The 24,566-nt window shown below is 43.0% G+C and overlaps 2 protein-coding genes and 1 pseudogene across 2 annotated transcripts; all 3 read right to left on the bottom strand.

The window, feature by feature from the left end:
- Positions 1-7,396: 7,396 nt before the first annotated feature.
- On the bottom strand, positions 7,397-8,062 carry LOC147882859 (MFS-type transporter clz9-like; annotated as a pseudogene).
- Positions 8,063-11,954: 3,892 nt separating this feature from the next.
- LOC147882858 (polyadenylate-binding protein 2-like) lies at positions 11,955-16,783 on the bottom strand. The gene is made up of 9 exons (XM_087400672.1): positions 16,254-16,783; positions 15,989-16,107; positions 15,228-15,884; positions 15,015-15,092; positions 13,597-13,686; positions 13,255-13,398; positions 12,964-13,143; positions 12,653-12,847; positions 11,955-12,469 (listed from the first exon to the last, which is right to left on the bottom strand). Exons 1-9 carry the CDS (start codon positions 16,501-16,503, stop codon positions 12,224-12,226), a joined length of 1,959 nt encoding a protein of 652 aa, XP_087256798.1. The 5' UTR covers positions 16,504-16,783; the 3' UTR covers positions 11,955-12,223.
- A 5,606-nt stretch (positions 16,784-22,389) lies between these two features.
- LOC147882857 (uncharacterized) lies at positions 22,390-22,866 on the bottom strand. The gene has a single exon (XM_087400520.1). It carries the CDS (start codon positions 22,864-22,866, stop codon positions 22,390-22,392), a length of 477 nt encoding a protein of 158 aa, XP_087256646.1.
- Between the last annotated feature and the right edge of the window lie 1,700 nt (positions 22,867-24,566).

Here is a 24,566-nt window from a genome sequence, read left to right as displayed (position 1 = left end):
AGAAAATATTATGGATGAGGGAATACGGGATGTGCAAAATGCAAAAATGAGATGGAACACAAAAAGAGGGATCGAATGCAAAGAGAGAGGGATGGATGTAGAGAGAATGCAGAACGAGGGATGGAATGCGAAAAGAGAAGAGGAGATACAAAAAGAGGAACGAAATGCAAAAAAGAGAAGAGGGGTGGATGTAGAGAAGAGAAGAGAAGAGAAGGATGTAGAAAAGAGATAGGGAAGGATGAGTGGTACAAAAAGAGGGCAAGAGGGAAGAGAAGAGGAATGTGAAAAGAGAAGAGAAGAAAGAATGAGGAAAGAGGGATAGAATGCAGAATGCAGAAAGAGATGAGCGATCGATTTCAAAAAAGAGAAGAGAAGGGAATGCAAAAAGAGGGATGGAATGTGGAAAAAAGGAGAGGGATCAATAAAATATGTGGAAAGAGAAGGAAAGGGAGTAGGAAAGCATCACATTTTAGAATGAGGCAGAAAAGCATTTTGGTTTTTCCTAAGAGTCCCAAGAGCATTGGTATGGGTGTCAGTAAAAGGCTTGTAGTATGTGTAAGGATAAGACACTAACTAGAGCTCTTGGGCTTTAGGCCTTCATCTAATGAGATTCCACTCATCCTATCCATCTATATACATACAAAGCCATGCTAAAGATCAAAATTAGAACCCAAAAAGATCAAAATCAAAGCCCAAAAACATTAGTGCTATATTTTCACTAGTATGAGCATAGGCATCAGTACATATTGATGCCTATATTGATGCCCATACCTATGTGCTTTTTCTCTATTATAGGAACTAGATAAAAAGCACATAGGGATCAATATATAGTGATTTCTATACCGACGATGCTCATACCAATGAAAATATAGCACTAATGTTTTTGGGCTTTTATTTTGATCTTTGGGCTTTTCAATTCCTACTATTAATGTTGCTAGATCTTCAGGAGTCAACGTTGTTTAAGTACATGATTGCATCACATTACACACATACACTATATTATTCACATCAGAACATTATATAGAATGCAGGGACGTTTTTATCGAAGCTATGATTTTATATTAATATAAAATCTTGGCAAAAGTTTATCATGATAATTTTTAAGTTTCATAACATTAACAAAATATACTACAATTCTATACATTTTCATTTGAATTTCTAAGTAAAATATGCAAATCCTGGCAAAACTTTTACAATTTTTACAAAAAAGTTTCAAATCTTGGCGAATGTTTCAAATTTTTATTTTTATTAGGATGTACAAACTTTCGATGTCAATATAAAAATTTCACTTCTTAACAAAACTAATATGAAAAAATCATCCATGATAGAATGAGGAGGGTGAGAGAGCAACTGCATCTCCCATGGTTGCACTTGACTTGGCCACACAATCTAGGACATTTAGGCAAGCTTCAAGAAGGGCTAGAGAGAGGCACAGATCATGCTTAGATCCTGAGGATGGCTTTCCTAATGTTTGAGATGAGGATAGTCTCCCTAATATATGAGATGAGGGTATGGACAACATGATGGATGGAATTTTTAGAGGCATGACATCACATTTACACATGATGTTAGAGCTCAAGAGCATCATGTGGGACTTGCAATCAACACCCTTTTATGATGGTGCTCAGATGTCAAAACTACAGGCTTGCCTTTCAATCCTAAATTTGCAACTCATTTGCAAGCGACATATGGTTGGTCAAACACCAGTATCTCGACCTTATTAAGGTTAGTGCAATTATAACAATTGATGTTTGGATCTTATATTAATAATTATTAATATCACATTTTTAATGTTTTTTGCATATATAGGTTGCTCCAAAAGATATTGCCTGCAACCAGAGAAGATGTTGACAAGAATTGGGATGGATTATAATAATATCCACCTTGTGATAATGATTTCATTTCATTAACTGTCCAAGGTGTGGGGCACATCATTATAGGTAGTACTTGCAAGGTCAAAGCATCCCAGTAAAGGCCTTGAGACACTTTTCTATCACCACGAGAATACTACATATGTTTAGGTGCAAGTCCATAGCAGAGTTGATGACATGGTATGCTACACATTGCTCTATCGATAATGCTTTGAGAATTCCTCTAGATTTTGCTACTTGGAAGCACATAAATGACATGTGATTGGACTTTGCAAAAGAGCCAAATAACTTTCATATTGGGCTCATGATGGATGGCGTGAATCCTTTTGGGTTATGCTCAATGCATTGGTCAACGTGGCCTATAATTTTGGTGAGGTACAACGTCCCACAAGGCTAACATATAAGAAGGGCTACTTGCCCTCCTTGCCCATGGAAGTACAAGGCAATGATTATGGGCATATACATGGCATGATTGATAGAGAAGTTATGGAGGGGCATACGTGGCTTTGATATTTGTAGAGCTCTAAGGCATATCAATGACATTTTGATTAGGGGAATTTTGATGGGGACCATGTATTAATTTCCATGATTTGGGGAGTGCTTAGGTATGTGCTTGTAGATTTGATATGAAATTAAGTGCACATGTTTTTTGGTGTGATCTATGCATGCCTAATTACCTTTTTATGCATGTAGGTCTTCAAATAATTGGGTACCATGCTTGCCCTATGTTTGGAGGCATGACACTCGAAATCTCTAAAGAAAATCATTTATGAAGTCCATATATGATATCTCTTATGTGATCACAGCCTACATGTGTAGGAATCATTTGGTCCTAAACCACTTTGTTTGAAGGCAAGTGATAGCAAATGGAGAGCATTCTCCACCAAGCATAGAGAGGTATTTGATCTTTCATGAGCTTCCTTATTGGGCTCAATCACAGATCAATCATCTCTAGGATCCCATGCATATATTCAAGAATCTAGGGGCTTCTATTTGGGCACATCTTGTTGGTGACAAAGACACATGGGGAGTAAGTCTCAAGGGAAAAGGATAGGATGTCCAAGCTGTGGTCCCAAAGGCATGGTCGTAGAGTTATTCTCCCAAAATCACCATGGATTTTTTTCCAAGAAAGAGGAGGAAATAGTGAAGAAAGGCATTTCCTTTTTTGGGGCACTAATGGGACAAATGAATTTATTGAATGGAGCATTTACAAAGGACAATAAGCTTATTGGTCTCAAGTCCCATAATTGAAAAACGTTCTTATAAATATTCTACATGTTTCATGATTTGGCACAAGTTCTTACAAGTATTCTACATATTTCAAAATGGATATTCATGCTTGGATGCTCTTAGGATTGCAGTGCATTAGTATAACTATGCTATAACTCCTTTGTTGCTTGGATAATTTATCCTCCCAATTATGGTCAAAGGATGCTTCTAAGAAGATGTTAGAAAACTATCTACAAGGTCAATGGCATTGTGAGGTATGCTTACTATTACGTCACCTTATATTTTACTTAATTTTGAAGGAGTAGTAGGCTTTGAATCTTATATGGGCATGTGAAATGGATGGATCTATCAAAAAGTGATCTCCTTATTCGAGCATTGAGAAAACTAGGGTGGACGCCATTAAAGCTGTGTGCTTTCTTGAGAACAACTTTACCTCAAGCATTATGACAACTCACACACACTTGCTTGTACACATTATAGAGGAGGGTGCCATTGTAGGAACCATTCATAATATTTGGATGTTTTTCGTCGAACAGTTTATGAAAATTTTGAAGAAGGTAAAATGCAAGACTCAAGGGAAGCATGGTAGAGGGCTAGCTTGTGCAAGAGTCATTGGTATACATCACTGAGTTTCTTGCATCCATGGATCCTAATATGCCACATGCTTGGCATAACAAGGATGACGATTATATCATTGGTGAGGTTGCTCTAGGAAATGGGATTTAAAGAAATATGGGTGAAGAGATGAGGGAGAAATTCTAGAAGTTTTGTATCCTCAATAACAATGATATGAAAAAGTGGATTCACAGATATGAAGAAGAAAAAATAAAAAGGGCAAGTGTGAGGATGAGAGTTAGAGCCTTGCATAGGCTGACGCAACTATATCCATAGCCCTTCTCCCCAAATACAATTGTAGGGTAGAAAAAAGCAACTCTCAAATTGTCCTTTCAAAGGTTATCCCCAAGAACTCAAAGGAGAGAAAGGGGCCACTCAAATCAGCCAAGAGGGATTTAAGAAAAGCTTTGGAAGCTTGTGGAAGCATGACATAGGGTAAAGGGGCCAGTGTTGTGCCCCTCTAACTTGCAAGCCGCCCAGCTTCTACTTCACTAGTTCTTCTACACAATTGGAGTGGGGAATGCCTTTGCAATGCACACATCACCTTCCAGCAAAACTTTAGGAGAAATTCACCGACCCTGAAATCATCATCTCCAGCGATTGGTGAAATGTGACATGAAAAAATGGGAGTGCTTAGCTAGGCAGACACTGGCTACTCCAACATTGCATTGGTTTCACATAAGTGGCCTTTTCAAGCGCAAATTATGTCTTGTTCAGATGCATAGTCAACCATTTTAGAGGGTGAGACTTCCACGATGTGTGGCACCCTACTCTAACTCAGCTGGCATCTCAAGTCCAGTAGTAGTCCATGGATGGCCTGATTCTATCGTTCCTCAGTGTCCATAGGTTGTCCGTCGCATGTCCACTGACCCCCCAATTGATTACATGAACCAAAGGGAAGGAGGGAGCCTGCATCAAGCTTTGCATCATACAAGATTCATGTTTTCTAGGTTTTGCATATGAGAAGAGGAGGTGGGAGTGCAAACTTTCAAAGAAGAGAGAGGGGGGGAGAGAGGGATTTTTTGTTTTGCTACTTCCTCCACTTCTTCTTGGATGCACAGGCAGGAAAGAGGGAGAGATTATAGGAAACGAGTTATACCATAGCTATGGAGAAAAGAGCTCTACAAAAATATGTTTTTAAGTGAGTCACTAGAGTTGAGAGGCAGTGTAAAAGGACAGGGATGGTGATTGTGATTATGATTATCAAGGAACATGTAGCCATGAATGATGGGATCCTCCTATAGCCATCTTTGAACCATGAGTCGCAGGACAATGGGCTTTGGGAACAGAAAGAGAAGCTTTCCGCGAGGAAAGAGCAGCCATCTTTAAACCATGAAAGAGCAAGGCAATGGGCTTTGACAAGAGAAAAAGTAGCTTGCCGAGAGGAAAGAGCAGTCCATATGAGCAAAAGAGTGATGCAGCCTGAGGACAACTAGATGCAACCTTATGAGAGAGAGAATGTGCACATAATGAGGGTGCACATTGAGGGAGGGAGAGGAAGAGAGAGGGAAGAGTGATGCAAGAGAGAAGCAATGGGGCAGCCAAGAGGGACTTGGGGCAATGCATCAGTACATCCTTTGGAGTGCCTTCGACTTAGCTCAGCTTACAGCCCCAACAACTCAGTTTGCAACTAAACATCAGCTCAGTTTGCACCCATTCCATGCTCACTTGGAAGCTCAACAACACCTCATTTTGCAGCCCAACAACTTCTCAAACAAGAGAGATACTAGCCCGGAAATCAGTTCATTTAGCAGCCCAAGATTTGCTAATTTTCATCGTCCATGGTATCTTGGCAAAGGATTGTGTTGGAAACATGTATCTTATTTCAGGCCCTAATATATGTATGCCCTTGGTGTGCCACCCTTCTATTTTAATGTGGATGGTCTCTTTTCTTGCATGTTTCCATGTGCATTCAGATATGTATTCATGGTTTTTTGTGAAGTTGAATGGAGGACAACAATAGGAAATGATAGTTGTATAAGGCATTTGTGTTGCACTCACTACATGCCATGCCATTTCTTCTTATGGTACAATAGCATGTCTACATTACAATGAAAAAGGGCATTCTTTTTCATTTCATTTGGCTAATGGCTTCTAAGTAAAGTTTTTAAATATTCTACATTTAAAAAGCATTCTGCTTAAGAAGTTTGGAACTGTGTGTTTGATATTTTGATGAGTTTAAGAACTAATTGTGGAATTCATCAGTTTGAGCACTATAGCTAAATGTATGAATTTTGATTCACATTATGACACAAGATTGACAATATCATATGGGTTTCTAGCTTGTCGTAAATACGTAGGTATGTGCTCTTGTGTTATTCACATACACACATCAGAACCTCGAAAGAGGGATGGCAGTCTTGGTCTGATCACTTTTGCAACCCTATCACTATCTTGAGCACAAATGAGCATGTGGATCCACCTCAAGACTTTGTTCCAAGGGAGTTACATTGTAGAATGCTCTTTCTCTGCAGGCAAGATCTCATAGGATTTTGGGAGTACTTGTTGGATATGTGCACAGCCCACAAGTTGGTAATTGCAATGGCCTACACAAATGGCCAAGATTGTAGCAATGATGGGGATGGCCACAATGCCATGGATTATGTTATGGGGTCTCCTAATTTTTCTTTACAAATCTCCAGCCTAGCCATAATCGCGGAATCGACTGGTGCGATTATGGTGAGGCAGGAAACCAAGAGGGCTTGACACTGAAACGGTGGATGTAATTAAGTGTGGCTAGGCATAAGTGGGGCCTAGCATTAGAGAGGGATTCCAAGAAAGGGTAAAGAGTAAGGTCCCCTAGAAGGACACTTGGCATCTAGAAGTCCACATGGCATGTAGTGGGCTAGGAGGGAGGATTCTAATTCATGGCTAGCGTAAGGTTCAATGACGAAGGAAAAGATGAAGACTGCCATCTTCGGTAGCTCGCGAATCGAGTCGAAGGCGTGTGCAAACTAAGGCGTGTCATGCTGTTAACTTGCACTGCGGCCCGCTAGTACTTAAAAGATTATCTGAGAGGACCTACAAATTGATGAAGGCAGAGGCTGCTACGAATTGATGGAGGCGGCGAGGCGAAAAAGCTGCAGAACTTTCAAATTCAGCACTCAGGCTGGCCGCATGCTTTACGAAGCATAATCTCAGAATCTCAGAATGAGATGACAGTCGTGCCCGGCTGACTCATTTGCAACGTTAGCCTTGGAAGTTGATGCGAAGAAAATCCCTTGTATAGCTACGGGGCGACGCACGGGCCCGAGCAATGGGCAGATTTGAAGACGTAATGGCAAGAGAAGACTGTGGAGTTTGAGTCGACGTGCGGAATGCAAAGAGAAGAAAGAAGCCGCGGTCGCGTATCCTGAGTGAAATTTATTAAGAGCCACATCATATTTTGTTATCGAGGACGTAAACCATTCTTAAGGGGAAGGGAATGTTACGTCAGCCCATAATCCCAAAATCGGACTGGTGCGAGTATGGTGAGGCGGGAAACCAAGAGGGCTTGACACTGCAACGGTGGATGTAATTAAGTGTGGCTAGGCATAAGTGGGGCCTAGCATTAGTAGAGAGGGATGACAAGACTAGTGTGCATGCAACCTGACTAGTATCAACCTCTACCAATGTTCCTCATTTTTGGGTTGTTCAACTTGACTAATACCAGTCTCTCCAAGTTCTGAAGTTGGCTCCAACTACATAGTAGGCTCTAGAACAGTAACCTCAATGTTCTTACATGGCAAGTGATCAAAACAAAGAGCTTGTCTATTGAATGGCCAGATCCTAGTGGTATGGAATCTCGCCTTTATGTTTGACTCTATGAGAGTGATAGCTAGAGCTCCAACTAATATGCCAACAAGATCTGTCTTTGAAACTTGGGGGAAAAATTTGTTCATTAGCCAAACAGACCTCTCTTTGTTGAAGTTGCTCTTGAAAAGACTTGAAGATCGACACATCAAGGGGCTGGAGTTTGTGAGAAGTGTGTGCTAGCAATGTCACAATATCAACACCCCATTCAGTTGCCCTAGCCACAATATCCAAACTAGTGTGGCTCCCACGCCCATCAATTATGAGTATGTTCTTGTTGGTTGATGTGACTCCATTTGGAAGGGAGTTCTTGAAATGCTCAAGCCATGCTGCAAACGATTGGCCAGTCATTCAAGCCTTATTTTGCATTGACATGATAGCTCCATCCTCACATTGGCTTAGATAATTTCGCATTGCTTTCTTGCCTTTGAATATTAATACCTCGGAAGTGCAAACCCAACTACATTCACACAACAAAGAATGGTACACCACTCCCTTGAATCATGCCTTAGTCCATATATTCACCTTGACCCTTTTCGAGCAACTACTTTCATTCCTCTATCTTTGGAGCCTTGCACCCCAGTCTCATCTGCATTCCATATGTTATGAGGTGGGTATTGGTGGAGATTGTACATTGTCTCCAAGTTGTCATGAAATGAAGCAACTATTTCAAGAGGAGGACTCACTCCTCTAGAGTGATCAAGTGGCTCTACAACTCAGAATGCTAGCTCTGGATGTCTTTTGCAAAAACCATCCCACCAACTTTTGCCAGGAACACCATTTGTGAATGGGATGTGCCGAGTACAGGTCTGGTCCCTTTTGTTTTTCGGTTGTTCTGCCTTCCAACCATGGAGCAACCATGCAGCCAAGGCAGACCAACTCATGCCCCACCGTTTTGAGCAAGCTCGCATTGACAATCCATTTTCATGTGCCTCCATTGCAACATGCATGTGCTCTTCAGTCCAATCTCTCTCTTCTCTTTTCTTGGTACAATTGGGTCTTGCTGGTGGGGTTGCACATGCAACTACCGAAGGATAGACCACTAGTGCCATTGGTGGGGTGCTAGGCATTTGAAAAGGGTCTGGTAACACTCTTGGTCTTCTAAATGGGCGATTCAAAGTTGGGCTCCTTCCATTAATAGAAGATTGAGTGCTTTTGGTTTTCATGGTGCTCATGATACCAATGCAATTATTGCCTTGTGTCGAAAAACACAAATTAGTAGATCGTGTTGTGTGTTGACAAACACACAAAACAGTGTGTGATGGTGTTGTGTTGAGACACAGAAATGTGTGTTCAAAAACACTGAATCCAATGTGTGGAGTTTTCCTGTCCAAAAACAAGACGGAAAGACAATCAACACTAACTGAGCAGCTTTGTTGCTAAAGTGAACAAAAGAAAGGAAACAAGAGACACAAAAGAAATAACAAACAACAGAGCATGTAAGCGGATGCTAACTGAGCACATGGTGTGAGCATATAAGCTGATACTACCTAAGCATAATGGGCATATATCAATGCTAATTATGCACATAAATTAATGCTATAATTGAGCACCATAGCTAACTATACTCGCTGGAAATAAGCCACCCAAGAGCTGAAAATGACCCTTTATGCTGTAGGATTGTAGGATTGCCAGTCATTAGGAATTTTCTACTGCTTCTAAGGCATTAGCAGACATTTTCAGAGATAAATTGGCTAGAGAACAATGTGATAAATTTTAGAAGCACAAAAAAGAAACCAGAAGGCAACGTGACAAACTGTCCACATATATCGAAGTAGGTAATCGTAGTCTCTAACGGAGAGCTTGCGCTTCTTTTGGGTTGAGGCTATGCATGACGCTGCTTGACGAGAATCATACACGGTTGGATTTGCAAAGGCCTTGCTGACCACATCGGCAAACTCTATAGCCCCTAGCGTCAAGCAACACGTCGCAGCACCTCACAACTAGGCATCTCTCAATCGTTTCCTTTTGCACTCACAAGGTGGCTCAGACGATTGCATCTTGGGCATCATTTTTCTATTGGTTTCTCTCGTGTTTCTACATGTTTGAGAATTGGAAGAGTTGGTTGCTTGCAGCCTGATTAGCGCAGTGAGGTGGATTGGCCCGTTGATTTGCGTTCAAAGGTCTTGGAGAGGCTGCAGAATCGTTGATGCGAAGTTGTTGCATTTAATGATGAAGCCAACGCTAGATATCAGCCACCATTGTGCCTGCTGTAGCATTGCGCAGGTGGAGTTGTGTGGAAGGAAAGACCACGTAACAAGAAAGTGATTACGAGTAATGTGGCTAGCGACATTCGTTTGAATTCACTCGACTCCCATTTGTAGGATCGTGCAAGTTGAATACTCTGGCAGGGAAGTCTAGTTATGAGGATACAGGGTGTCAGTAACGTGAATTTCAGAAGTTCTCTACACTGCTAGACCTGTCCTGTTCTGCTTTTGGGCAGATATGGTCAGAATATTTGTTTCAAAGGTTTGGAAATTTAGCGGCCCTTGTACTCAAGAAAATGGGTGCCTTTTGGCCGGCGTCCCTTTACCCGTAGGAAAACATTTCATTTCTTAATAAGCATGATAACAATCTAAACATCTGAACCTGCATCCTAGTGAACAATTCGATTGTGTCTTTCAATTTTATTCATTTTTAACAATTCGATTGTGTGTGAATCTTCGGGTGGGTCCATGAGAAACCTTTACCTCCACAAAACCTTTACTAGAGTAGTTACATCATCTTCATTCACGTTGGTTTCTCCAAAGATCAACGCATGATGAACAGACTAGAAGAGATGCTTGACGATGCAACACTACAAAATATCTTTTTAACGGAAAAGCCATCGCTAATCTTTTTGGGCACGTGTCAAGGATGACTTTGAAACCCCACCTCCTAGCTGCACATGCCTCTCTCTCCTCCCAAAAAATCCCGAGAGGGATGAGAAACAGGGGTTAATGAGCCAATACATATTCAAGGCCCCCAAAGGGGATACCGAGGTTTATGGGATTACTTCCCAAATGACACACATGATCTGCCACAACCCTTTGCCAATTAATCACGTTCCAGTTAGCCAAGCGAGGGGTGAAGGCCACCACCTCCAACAATAGTCTCTCATAATCAATTGCAAAAAATTAATCCTTTGTCTACATAAGTAGAACTGAAAGAGATCTACCATAAATATTATTGAATGGAGCTGTACCTATCGAGATGTATGCATCTCCCAATGATCATAAATACATCCAAAAAGTAGTTCTTGCAAAATGTTATGAAGTGACTAACTTTGTTGATCTATGAATGGAAGGAAGAAGGAAACTCCACTTAGTTCCCAAGCTTGTAAACTTACTATAGTGAAAAACAATGAGCTTGGGATTACCATTATATACAAATATGTGCTTGACATAGAGATATGTAGCTTAACTTACTATATTTGAGAAACAATGAGTTTGCAATTACCATTACCATTTTTTCCATGGAACAAAGTGAGTATGTTTGCTAAATTGATCAATCCTATCTAGGTGATAATTCAGTGATTGAAAGCCAAAAACAAAGCCCATGGCTTTACTCTCTATGTACTTTTGGTGTGGGGAAATATTGTGACAAACTTATCATCTTGTTCTTGACAACTCATATAAGAGGTAGTAACTAATCCAGATTCCTCCTTATCTATGTCCAGTAGAAATAGTTCTCGGGTGACACCTCTTATGCCTACTAAAGGAGAATAGAGGGAATTGGCATTTTAGACATGGAGCGGTGAGAAAGGTGATGATAGTGGAATATGCACTGTTCTAGGCATATAAGATCAAGGGATGGCACTAACATCCCCTTGATCTCATATGCCTAGAACAGTGCATTATCCTTCCTACCCCTACATCAAACTTGTGATGGTGTGATCCTGTGCAAATCAAAACTATACCAATTTCTAATGTCCACCTACAGTTAGCTATGTGTGTAAGTCTCGTCCCTTGAACTTATATGCTCAGCACTCCAAAAGGGGGTGTATTCCTATGGCCACCTCTCATCTGTAAGTGTATCTTCCCTGTCTCACATTTGAGATAGTGTGATCCTTTACAAATCAAAACTGTAATCTAGGCTAAACATAATCCTGGGTGGGAGACAGGCCAAATGAAGTTGCTCCAACAAGGCACTCCACAACAAGAGAGGCACAGGGGAGTAACATCGAGCTGCAAGGAAATTCACACATTCATTTGCCTCAACATGATCCTTTGCGTTTACGAAGTTACAACTCTTAAGACCTACACCTGTAAGCTTGCTAAAGGGGACATAGAAGACCAATTTCAAGACACAGATCGTATGATGTCACAACAAGCAAGAATAGTGCAAGGCTTTAAAACGCTGACAGTAGTAAACAAAATTCAGGGGAGAGTTTCACAGCTTTACAATGGCAGGCTTTCAAACACTGACAGTCGTAAACAAAATTCATGGGAGAGTTTCACAATGGCGTTAGACAAAAATTTATTAACATCACCTATACAACCTTCATAAAGCCATGACATACCCCCAAAAAAACAGAGAGTATGTTATCCAAAAAAAGCTGAACAAGATTATTCAGGAATTGTCAAAACCCAGGCCGTTAACACCCCAATAACATATATAAACGAAGGCAGCCTGTCATGAATCTATGAAACATAATACCAAAAAACCATCATACCAAAAGACACTATTTCAAATCCTCATAACTTGAGAATCCAGTGTACTACCCAAAAACCAGACTAGCTTGCCAATGGCTCATTCAAAGACAAGCTTGCAAGCTGATCCATAGGATCCCTGGAAGCTGCGCTACCTTGAGCCATCCGTAAGACATCCATAGCCTCAGCAACCTTCGCCTTCAATGCCTCAGGAGATTCAATAAGGTGTAGGACCTCTGTCTGATCCATTTCCAATAGCATTCCAGTGACTTTGCCAGCATGGTCGTGCTCCAACTGATCTACGAGAGGATACAACTGCTCTCCCAACATCTGCAAACAACATTTCCAGAATCAATTCTGTGTCCACTCAGCTGGGTGGTTGTCCATTGACTGAACAGCTTGAAGTGACGATGACAGCTTACAAAAATCTGGGTTTTCTTTATGTTTTTGTTTTTTGTTGTCTTCGTTTTCTTTGTTGTGGGGGGGAAAGGGGAGGGAGGATCTGGTGGTTACCGTCCGCTGTTGTTCTGGAGAAGCAGAAGCTAAAGCAGAAGCAAGTGCAGTAATGGGAATAGGCATGCCCATATCAGAAGAATTCAATGGAGCAACACCCATTTCAAGGGAATTAAGTCCCTGCAAGGATGCATCTGGAGTGTTTCTTGCTGATTGGGAATATCGGAAGGCACGGTTACCCCCACGTGGGATCATCTGCAAAAAGCACGAAGTAAAACCACTTCAAAATCATAATCGTTTCCTGTTCAAACACCCAGCCAAAGCTAGCACATGCCTACTGGTATGAGAGCATCTGGACCAAATAAAATCACCTGTTGCTGTAACTGTGGCTGCTGCTGAGGCTGGAAAGGAACTGCTGCACCCCTTCTGCCTCCCATGCGGTGACCTTGTGCAACTGGCCTTTGAACAACAGGCATGAAATAATTTGGCATTTGAGCACCTCCAGGTCTTATACTGGGAACCATGGGCTGTTGGTATCCAAAGCCTGTAGGCTGGAAAGGAAACAAAACAGATAATTTGTTATTAACAAATATTAATTAAATCAAGCTAATCAAACAGGCAGATATTAACACTGCAGGTTCCAAAAACACTACTCTTCGTACCTGCGATGGTATCAAACCGGGAGGCGGCTGCCCGTAAAAGACTTGCTGTCCCATTCCAGGAGCCCCAGGATGATACATGGGTGCCGGACTTGCAGTCACAGGCGGGGCAGTGCCAACAACTGTTCGCATCTGTGCAAACTGAGCCTGATGCAGCAAATGCATACAAAAATCCAAGACACCCGTAGGGAAAAAGAATAAAATCAGATGCTAGGTAGCAGTGACCTCGCAGGTTCCTTCCTCACCAGTTTACCACTAGCTAAGGAACTATTGAGCAATTGTGTTGATAAACAGCTTATTTTGTATTACTATAAAATAATATCTAAGAGAAGGCTCGAGACTGACCTGCAACCTTGCTCGTCTCTCCTCCTTCCTTTGAGCCACAGCAACATACAAAGGCTTACTTCCGGCCATTTTCCCATTCATATCATTAACCTGCAAAGAAACAGATACAATTGACATATGAAGACAGATTCTGTTTCTGACAAGCAATAATTGCACTGTTTTTTAGGTTTCTTATTTTGTTTAAAAAAGCATGATGACCTCATACATGTTCTTGAATACCTCTCTATTATTCTAAAATATGAGGGGAAGTAGACAGTCAGAATAAACCCCCGTGCTGTGAAGAGCTTCCCTTGGAGACAGTGTCTGCTTAAAGAGTCTCCATGCTTAGGGGCTTCTTTTCTAAGTGGCTAGCAGCCAGAAGATGGGATGGGCAAGATGGTTGGAACTTGAGAGTGAACCTGAGAAAGAGGGGGGTGTGGAGGACACTTTTTAATGCTTAAGTCTTGGCAATGTTTCGTGTTAGGTGAGTGCTACTTGTTGCCAGGTAGACTGTGGAAGGCATCTTTTGAAAGTATGGATGAAGCAGGGGAAAGGGTGGCATGGGAACCTCCTCAAAACGGCTGCAAAGCAGCTAGATAAACCAACATGGTTAATGGGAGAACCTGGTGTTGGTTTAGGTATAGTTGGACCTTCGAAGGAATCCTTGTGAGACATCCTTTTCCAAAAATAACGCTCCTGAAAAACTTACCCCCTTCGCCTAGTACTCCCACTGTAGAAAGCACAAGATGGCCACTTGGAGCACAACTGTAAGTGTCAAGATGGATCAGGAGCACTGGCTGTGGGAGCACGGAGAAACAAGAGGAGCATGTGAATGGCAGCAATGCCACAAGAGCAATGTTGTTAAGCAGATGCTACAAAGAATACGGCCTAGCCAACTTTCTCTGAGAGCAACTCGCAAAATGATACGAGACAGGTGACAAGGCCTTCCAAATGGATGTTATAAATCAGCTGCTATTACAGCATGCATCTGTCGTTAGGTACCTAGGGTAAAACATAATGCATCTCAAAACACTCAGCTGGATTTCAATCCACTGCAGTTTCAGCTATCACAAAAGTCAAACAAGTGCCATTCAAATAAAACTAATTATCGATCCGTAGTTTTCATATCTATTTCAATATATAAAAGAACCCAGCTTAGCATCCCAAGCATGCACAGTCTTGACTTCATCTTTTAAAAGCTTCAAACCAATGCTCACTAATTATCGTTCAAATCTAGTATTCCATATGCATGCTGTCACTATAGAGGCAAATCTAGTATTCCATATGCATGCTATTACTATACAAGCAGAGGCAGACTGTACACAGTTAGGGCTATCAAGATCCAAACAGAAACAGCCATGACTGCCTTCCACATGGAGAGAAATAAAGAGTATTCAATGAGGGAGAAAGCATGGAGAAGAGGGAAGGGAAATGCATACTGCTCGCATGGCCTCGTCAGGCGAGGACAAAGCCACAAATCCCGACCCCTTGCTCAGACCATGTGGATCTCTCATAACCTAAAGCAAAGATTTGAAAAAGCCGGGGGCGGGTTAGACAGTGTAGCATTGCAGAGATGAATTAAGCCTCAAAAATGGTAAGGATCATTTTCGTAACAAGCTTATACAATATTAGGATAAGATAAGCTAATCTACCTTGCAAGAGGTCACGGTACCAAATGCTGAAAAAAGTTCTTTTAACTTCTCGTCATCAAAGCTGTCATCAAGATTTTTTAGATAAAGGTTTACACCTTGAGACTTTTCCACCCTTTCTTTGCGGAATTGCTCAAACTTTGCTCTCAACTCTGCCTCCCTCTCCGATTTTTTCTGAGCTCTTCCAACATACCACTCCTTGTCGTTTATCCGCTTGCCATTCAAGCTCTCTACTGCCTTAGCTGCATCTTCTGCACTTTCAAAATTGACAAACCCAAAACACTTTGATTTTCCATCGGCATCCCTCATGACCACTGCACTACTGATAGGTCCAAAGGCTCCAAAGGCTTTTTTTAGGTCTTCGTCTAAGGTTGCCTCTGCAAGATTCTTGACATATACGTTGTTGAATTTTGATCCAGCATTTGCTAAATCTCGTTCCTGCTTCCTCACAAATGGCCCAACAAATACCTGTTTCTCATTTATAAGCATTCCATTCATCTTATAAATTGCACTTTGGGCAGCCTCCTCCTGTTCAAATTGGACAAATCCATAGCCCTTGGAGTGGCCAGAACCATCCAAGGCCACCCTACATGAAAGGATAGGACCGAAGCCAGAAAACGCATCATACAACGACTTGTTGTCTATGGTTTTGTCCAAATTCTGCAGCAAGAAAACACGCACAGGTTGAGATGTTTCAAAATCATTGTAAAGAAACACCATCTGGGGTGCAGAATCGCATTCCGAGGTATTGTCGTTACACCAACCTTAATAAAGATGTTGCCAGTTCCACTCTTGCGAATGCTAGGATCCCGATGAGAAAACATAATCCGTATCGGCTTTCCATTCACCGGAGTAAAATTGAGTATCTCCATAGCATGAGTGGCTGCAAACAGTACTTTAAAATTTGACTACCAAACGTGGCTCGGAACTATCAAAACTTGAAAAAAAGCAAAGCAACGTGGAGCCAGAGAGATGAGATCTACAAGATGGACAACGCACGTAATAAATCAGAAAGAAAAGTCCAAATACCATCTTGTTGACTGTTGAAATTGACGTATGCATATCCCAAAGATCGCTTGGTCATCAAGTCACGGCAAACCCGAACGGAGACAACGGGCCCCAACTGATTGAAGAGCTCGTAGAGCTGGGCTTCACCAACGTGAGGCTCGAGGTCTCCGACATAGAGGGAGGTGGAAAGGAACTGACTGGGCGGCGGGCCGGTGGCGGAAGCAGGGGCAGCGATGACGGGAGGATGGGGGGACTGAACCATCTGAACCATGGTGGAAGAAGGAAGAGGAAGGGAGGCAAGGGAAGGGCAAGTTTGTTTTGGTTTTTGAGCTCGAAGAGGGAGCAAGATGCAAAAATTTTTTGGGTTTTGGAAGGGAGGGAGGAAATTTTTGTGGGTTTTTGGGGGATCAGGAAGCCATAAGGGGGAAATGGGAGGGGAGAAGTGCAAAAAAAAAAAAAAAACAGGGGAAGCAGAAGCAGAACAGGGGAAGCAAAGAATTGAAAGTGGAAACAGGGGAGGGGCAGCTTGCCCTGCGGCTCCGCTTTGCTTGTGTGACCCTTTGCCCCTTTTATAGTTCCTCATTTCTTCATTTTCCCGACTTCCCCCTTTTAGCCCCGACCCACATCCCACAAACCCTAATCCCTTGCCTTCCCCCCAACACCATCTCTCTCACGTCATTGGTACTCCTCCCTCGCTACCTCAACTGCACACCCCCAAACATGGGCAGACGGGGGGAGGGTGGGGTAGTGCCAAGCCGCGTGCCCCTAGTCGCATGCGTGAGTGAGTGCGTCTATCATTTTATTTTATCAAATAAGATTTTGAGGCTCGCAAGACAAGGCCGAACAAGAAACCAGCTACGTGGGATTGTGATTGTTTGTTGGCACTCTATGTGTGTGTGTGTGTGTGTGTGTGAGAGAGAGAGAGAGAGACCTTGTGATCTTACACTTCCTCCTTTACTAACACTTTATACATCAACAAACCGGCCAAACCAATCACAGTGGTGGCAGACTGCGTGCTCAAAATTGTCGAGAAAATAATGTGGCACCTCCACTCCTCTACCAAAAATCAATCAATACTAACTGATAATACTGGTAAAACAAACGATCAGCCAATTGCCCATTGGCCGATCGCCAATTTCTCGGATTTCCTCCCTGTAGACACCACCACGATCTCGATAAGCAACCCCATCGCTCCACACACAACCCCCCCCCCCCCCCCCGCGCCCCCCAAAACAACGGAAAGCTAAGGCCATTTTGCTCAAATTTCTCCCTTACACTAGCCAATTTCTTTTGCCTCCTAAGAGGCAACAATAGAAGATGCCTAGCCATGGGGCGAAATATGAGCAAAATATGCCCTACAAGGCACCTCACTCATATCACACAAGTTAGAGTGAGACCCAACATGGTCAAGGAGCCGTCCACCATTTTTCTTCTTCATAAACATGTAACACAACACTTTTTGTGAATGTCAACAACTTGGGGGAGGGCTAACAACGACCGTTGAATCACCTTATGGATGATTAGAATCATGTAGTCAAAATTTGATTATGACCAACCTTATCCCAAAGGTTGGCATTGGTTCAAAGTTTGATACAACCACAAGTTATGCAAGGTAGCCATAGATCATGGCCACAATCATGTTCATGCCTTCTTGCTCATTTTTACTACCCAAATTCATCCAAATGGCATCTCGCACTCCAACCACATCATACTTCTATGCCATTCTCACCATCCAACTTATGCTTACTATTTTTTTACTTGCCATATTACACTTTCAATCAAGGCTAAATTTCTAACCTTTTTTAGCTAACATGATGGGTTTATCCTCTTATATTTTAGCTAGCATGATCTTATTTTGGTCAAATTTAGGGGCTAACTTAGACTAAACCTAACCAATGGTGGCATATATTGGGTGCACTACCCTACCCACAATGCAAGAACCTACCTCTCGGTTGACATAGTACAATAGGTATCAAGACCAATGTCCTCATTGTCCACCTTACACCCCTTTTTTCACTCTAAGCATGGCCAAAGTACAAGAGGTATTTGGCCTCTTAGCAAAGCCACAGTACCAATAGATATCTCGAACTGGGGTCTGGAAGGAAGGAGTCTCAATTAAATGGGGTTGACAAGTAAGCTTGTGAGTATCCCAAACTGGGTTTTGAAAGGCAAGAGTCCCAATTTGGACCCAAAAGATAGGTAACCCTATTGATAGCCCAAGTGATGAATAGCCCAAGTGATGATTCAGAGCATGAATTTGGGTGTTGACTTATCGATTAGAAATCATGAGCAATCTCTTTATGATTACCAAACTGATTCAAGGCATCACTTCATGGACTAATACCACCACCATTTGTAGAACGGCGGGCATAAAGGGAGCTCTACTCAAAAAAGGAAGCATGACCAGAGGTGAATGGTGTTGCTCCTACTGCAAATTGTTGAGATGAAGCTGAGCTACATAACACAGTGATGAGGTAACTCCAACACAAGTAGTTGAAGATCCAGGGTAGCTATTAGAGTTGTTGGTGGGAGACAAGACTTAGCACCATGCAAGAAGTTGCAAATCCTTTGTCCACAGCAAAGTCAAAGCTTAGCATCATAATGTAGTTGCAAGCCTAGGTCCACAACCAAGGTTTTAAGTTGGTCTTAGTATAAGTTGGAGTGGCATTCTAAGGATGGATGCTAGAGCAGCGTGCTAGAAGTCACACACTCATGCAGGATCTACGGCATCCCTTCGTATTTGTAGCCAAAGTGATGTTGTATATTCCAACAAGGTTGACAAGATTGAAGCTCCTGGGTAGCTATATGTAATCAAGGAATGATATTCAATTAATGAATTTCCCCTGAGGTGCAACTAAAACCTCTCATTGACCTTGAGATCAATCTTTACAGCATGACGATGGACGAGAGAGATTTGATGCAAGACTATATCACAAGGCCTCATGGAACCAATCCACATTCTTTGCTTGCCTCATCTGACATAAACAAATAATACTCCGTGAGACCAGTGCTTGCACCATACAATCACCTTTGCAAACTCAAGCACACCATAGGGCTAATGTAGCGTCACTATACTGCACAGACACTACGGGGTATACAAGATGAACACACAGCGCATCATCTACTGAAAACACAGAGAACAAGGAAGAAGAAAGATCACCATAACACTGCATAAGATGTATCTCTCATAGCATATATCCCAAATGAATGGAGTCGGAATGCTAGTTATAGCATGCACACAAGAACAAGACATCAGTTCGGAACCGTTTGAGAACCGAACCATCAGTTGTTGCGATGAAGTTACACGTGCACACCCCTTGCAGTCACTACTGCTAACCCGCATAGTGTTGCTAACCTGCATGGTTATGCAATAACACATGGCACTCACGATGGACTGTGCAAATCCATAATAGATATCCATCCCCTATGATAGACATCAGAATGTGCTTGTGTATTTTGTGCAACAATCATTTTTGGGCAAAGCCTCGGCAGAGAAGCAGATGCAACTTAGGAATATCACAACTAAATTACAAAGAATGCATGAAAACAAGCATCTTTTTCTGAATCTGTCTTCATTGAATAAGTAAGAATTGGATTGTTGCCACCTACCTTTGCAAGAGCGCATAGCGCTTCGGGTACTCTTCGAGCTGCAAGGCTACCCAAAAGCCATCGCTCTGAACTCTTGCTCCTCATCCGAACTCGAACCGGGCTACAAGTGTGCACTAGGAACCCCAACTTTGCTCGGTCCCGCATCACTTCATCCAGTCAACTTCGACTACAACCGCTTTGCAGGCTCAGCTCCACTCGAACTTGCATCAATAGTCTCCAGTTTCTCTTCCGCAACCACATCTTCAACTGTCGGTCTTTTTCCATATCCATCAGCCACTATAATGGATGCGGTTTAGACCAATCCACTGGCTGATGCTCACGCCATTACTCAAGAGGAAGTACCTCCTCAATCCACGCACCCCGCAACAATTGTTGCTGCCAGTGCTCCTCTTGTGTAGCTAGGCGCTCTCTTACAATCGGCTCATAAGAAGGAGGATCATGTAGAGTCTGGACCAAGAAAACGAGTATCCTTATTGTAAAACTTCTACAAAAACAGATCTGCTTCTTTCCACCAAGGAGGGCGAGGAGGTAGGGACATGCTGAAGGAGTGGGCACACAACTCCAACCAAAAACACAGGGAACACCTTTGCCTCTTCAAAACTTGTACTTTCTTACCTGAGCGAGCAATAGCTTCCACAATGTCTTCAGCCAATTCTCATACTTTGCATGCAAATCTTCTTCAACAGGTGTTGACTCCACAACCACCCGCTTTCCCTTCTCCACATTATCACTCCATCTATGGAAGCAATCAAACCCATCAGCTGTCTACACTTGAGGACCACTTTGTGGTACTAATAGTGCATTGGCACCTGCAGTTGCTGCATCCTCACATTCTGACTTTAAAGTGCCTCATTCTCACTGCACAGCTAAAGAACTTCAGTCTCTAGTGTCGTTACTCGTAAGGGATTTGTCCCCACAAAACATTACGTAGCCAGACGTGCTAGGAGTTGTGCACAAAATTGGAGCTGCACATGTGTTGGTTGCAGCCACAAGGTTAATCCAATCAAGGGTGTCGGAGAGACCACCACAGGCTTGGAAACCGCAATGACCTCCTCTGCTATAGTAACCCGCAAAGCCTCTGTCACTTCTACTATCGTAGTGGATGTTGTCGCCGTGGTTGCTGTTGTGCACTGGAGTTGCTCCAGCCATCTTCGAGTGAGGGAAACGCCACCCAGAGGATTCCTTGATGAAGTACCTACCACAGTCATCGTTGCAGGTGCCACCAAAACGGTCACCCACTCGGAAATCATCGGTGGGGGAAGTGGAGGCACCTCAGTGAGCTGCGTCATCGATAGCCCATTGCTTAGCAAACTCACAGGCACCCCTGTCGATGCCGTAACGGCATGGGAAGGAGTAAAGGGGGCAATAGAAGGAAGCACTGTCACTAGCACTCCCTGTGTGAATGTTGACACCTCAGCTTCTTAGACTCTCGACCAGATGGGCCTTCATCCATGTCCTGTAGAGGACCTTCTGGCTCTAGGGTGAAAATTAGTGTTGTATTCCTTCGGGTAACAGTAGAGTCAAGCTATAAGGGAAATAAAACTTTCAAAATCTGACCAATCTTCGAATTCTCAGCCTATTTCTTCTCCACCACTGTCGAAACCCTCTGTGCCTCTGCATGGATCCTTTCCTTCAAAATTCGTGCCCAAGGCACTGGTCTTTGCTCTGCTACTGCGATCATCCCACGAGACCTAAGAGTAATCGTATATGTCTTGGCTTGCAAATAGATCGACTCCAGAATCCACCGATAGAGATCATGAACCTGAACATCCCTGCAAGCACTCAACTTATACTCGCATCAAGCTAGGTTGCCAAACTCTGCCATCGTATCCTCTACCGAGCACGACGATTGCACCATCCGCTCCCCATCCATAGGCATCCGATTTTGACCCAAAAACTCCACACCTGATCCGATTGCTAGCTGCTAACAAAGTGCCAAAGCCATCGGGTGAATGTTCACCTTCATTCAATCGATTTTGGTGAAGCTTCGAATCCTCAACCTTTGCAGCCGTGCGTCAATCGACTGAGAATCGATATAAACTAATGGTATGAAGGGATGAAATTGTGCATGCGCCATCACCATAGTGATGAGAAGAAGCTGTGAGCAAAGAGAGCTGAATGCAAAGAGAGCAAAGAAGGCGAAGGACATTGAAACAACTCATAGACTGATGAAGAAGACGAGGAATGCTACAGGTAGATGCAGAAAAGTGACAAAAGACTACATTCCCGATCGCTAATACCCCTCCTTGATGACAAGGTGTTGCATGGTAGCTAGGATAAGACCTCACGGAACACTTTTGTCATCATGCATCTTACCACATTGCCACATGTCCTTTTGTGATTGCTCTGCCTCGTCCACCCTCAACCCAAGGAATTTGTGCTTCATTAGATATCGGAAATGGGCACTAAAGACTCCTGTCATGATGATAAGGACATAGTCTAAAGCCATTAATTGGATGTGGGATAATGCGCCCTTGCAGATCTGCAAGATAGAACGAAGTAGACCTGCACTCATGGAATATCCAGAAAGGTCCCGACCACTGCAACTTCAACTTCCTGGCATCCACCCCAAACGACTATTGAATAGCAACATCAATTTTCCGGGTTCAAATAGCTTTTTTTTGGAAGCCAAATCTACCCTCTGCTTTCGCCTTGCTTGAACCTCTAGGGTAAGATAATAGCTTTCCATCCATATATCATCCAACTGATCTAGCACATCTAGACGGAACACCATAAACTCCTGTGGAAGAAGCCTATCCTCCACTGCAATCTGCAAGATCAGAACCGCATGCTCGATCGGTGTGATCGCATCCATCCCAAATGCTAGCTTGAAGGCAGTCAGTCCGGTTGCCACCTTGAAGGATGTGTGGTAGGCCCACAATGCGGCCAATAGCTTTTCGTCCCAATCTATGTGGTGCTCATTGACTAGCAGCGAAATGATCCGCTTGAATGTATGATTTGTTGATTCAGCCAATCCATTGGCTTGCAGCGGGTAATAGGGAGAGGACTTATTGTGAATCACCATGTAGAATGAATTCATCCGCTCAATTTGTTGACGAAGTGAGCACCCCTGTCACTGACCAGCTCGATCGGAGAACCAAACCGCATGAACACATCCCGATAGAGGCATTTTGTGAATAGAATTTGTGGTGTCATCTCGCAGTGCCCATGCCTCCACCCACTTAGTACAGTTCGATTGTCACAAGCATATAACAATTCCGCGTGTGGGCCGTAGTTGACCGAAATGGACCCATGAAGTCCAGGCCCCATTTTTGAAATGGTTCAAGTGGCAAAATGGGGTTTAGTGGCATTTGATCATGATTTGTGGGTTGACCCAACCATTGACATAATCGCAACTCTTTGCAAACCATCGGGCATCTTCCTGCATGTTGGCCACCATAGGCCTACTTGTAGAATCTTCTTTGCAGTTATCGGTCCCACAAAGTGCCCACCTGAAACACCGCAATGTGCCTCCATCAGAACTGCATGTTGCTCATGAGGCTGAACACATTGCAGCAAGGCCTCCGTCAAATGCCTCTGATACAGTTGGCCTAGCACGTTTGAGTTACATGTATGCCCTATCACTTTCTTCTATCAACAGAGACGTCATCGGCTCCACATGAGCTAGTACATTCAGGGGAATGGCCATGTGAGCTAGAAACCACAAATGCCGACCATGCCAGTGAATCTAACCCAAGAACGACAGGCATTGTTTTGGCATTGTTGGTGTAGGTGCTTGCATGATCACAGCCACTTTGTCTGGATCAACCACAATTCCCTCCACCGAGATGACATGACTCAGGAGTTGCCCGCTCCCTCGGCGGGGGGGGGGTCACTATGTATAAACCCTCTATATCACGTGCGTTCAAGGCCTATTTCTAAAGTCCCTTATCTATAAATTTTTCATTAATAAAATGTACCCTTTTTCTATACAAATCTATAAAATTTTCCCAAAATTATTTTAAATACTCCCTTATGTAAATTAACTTTTGTAAAATTTAGATATTAAAAATGTCCTTCTGTTGAGCTCATGTGACAGGGTTACATATGATGAGTCACCCCCCTGAGCCTGCCGCACTGCGAATGCACATTTCATGGGAGTGAAACTGAAAGACACTTCCCGACAATAGTGGAAACACTTCCGTAGATGCTCCAAGTGCTTGGTGAATGTCCCGAACACACTAAGGTCGTCCAAAAAGATCCACATGAACTTCGTCAAATATGGGCCAAAAATTTTCTGTATGGCTCGTTGAAAAGTGAATGGAGTGTTCCAAAGTCTGAATGACATCATTGTGCCGCAACTTTTTATTTCTTGGGCACAATGACAATTGGCAAGATCCACTCCGGATTCTCATTTGGAGCTATGAATCCCACCCTCAATAGGTGCTCCAACTCCTCCAGCACTTGTTTAGCCATATGCGGATTCATTCGATACCTCCGTGTCTTGGTTTGAGACACATCCGGCTTCAAGTTCACCTGATGTTGATAGAACTTTGAATCCAAGCCCGTCATATCAACATAGTCCCCGGCAAACACATTAGAGAAGGCAGTCGGCAATGCCACCAGTGTGGTTCAGAATTCTACTACTAGAAGAGTGCTGATTTTCATCGATTTTGATGTCCCATCTTTCCCAAAGAGACCATGGTGAGTGCATCTTCCTGCACCCTTGTGATTCGACCCATCCATTCGTCAAATCCCTGTTTACTGCTTGTAAGATCGCTAGTG

This window comes from Dipteris shenzhenensis, chromosome 29 (genome assembly GCF_047967505.1).
Source record: "Dipteris shenzhenensis isolate YYH24624 ecotype China chromosome 29, Dip_SZ_1.0, whole genome shotgun sequence".
Lineage (NCBI taxonomy): Eukaryota > Viridiplantae > Streptophyta > Polypodiopsida > Gleicheniales > Dipteridaceae > Dipteris > Dipteris shenzhenensis.
This window is presented reverse-complemented; position numbering and strand designations above follow the sequence as displayed.

What these genes read in the sequence shown, in the direction of transcription:
- LOC147882858 (XM_087400672.1), bottom strand. Translation starts at nt 16,503, where the DNA reads ATGGTTCAGATGGTTCAGTCCCCCCATCCTCCCGTCATCGCTGCCCCT. An exon ending in AGCCACAGTTACAGCAACAG is followed by an intron (nt 12,848 to 12,963) that starts GTGATTTTATTT and finishes TGCTTTTTGCAG; the next exon opens with ATGATCCCACGTGGGGGTAA. An exon ending in CTCCAGAACAACAGCGGACG is followed by an intron (nt 12,470 to 12,652) that starts GTAACCACCAGA and finishes TGTTGTTTGCAG; the next exon opens with ATGTTGGGAGAGCAGTTGTA.
- LOC147882857 (XM_087400520.1), bottom strand. Translation starts at nt 22,866, where the DNA reads ATGGTGATTCACAATAAGTCCTCTCCCTATTACCCGCTGCAAGCCAAT.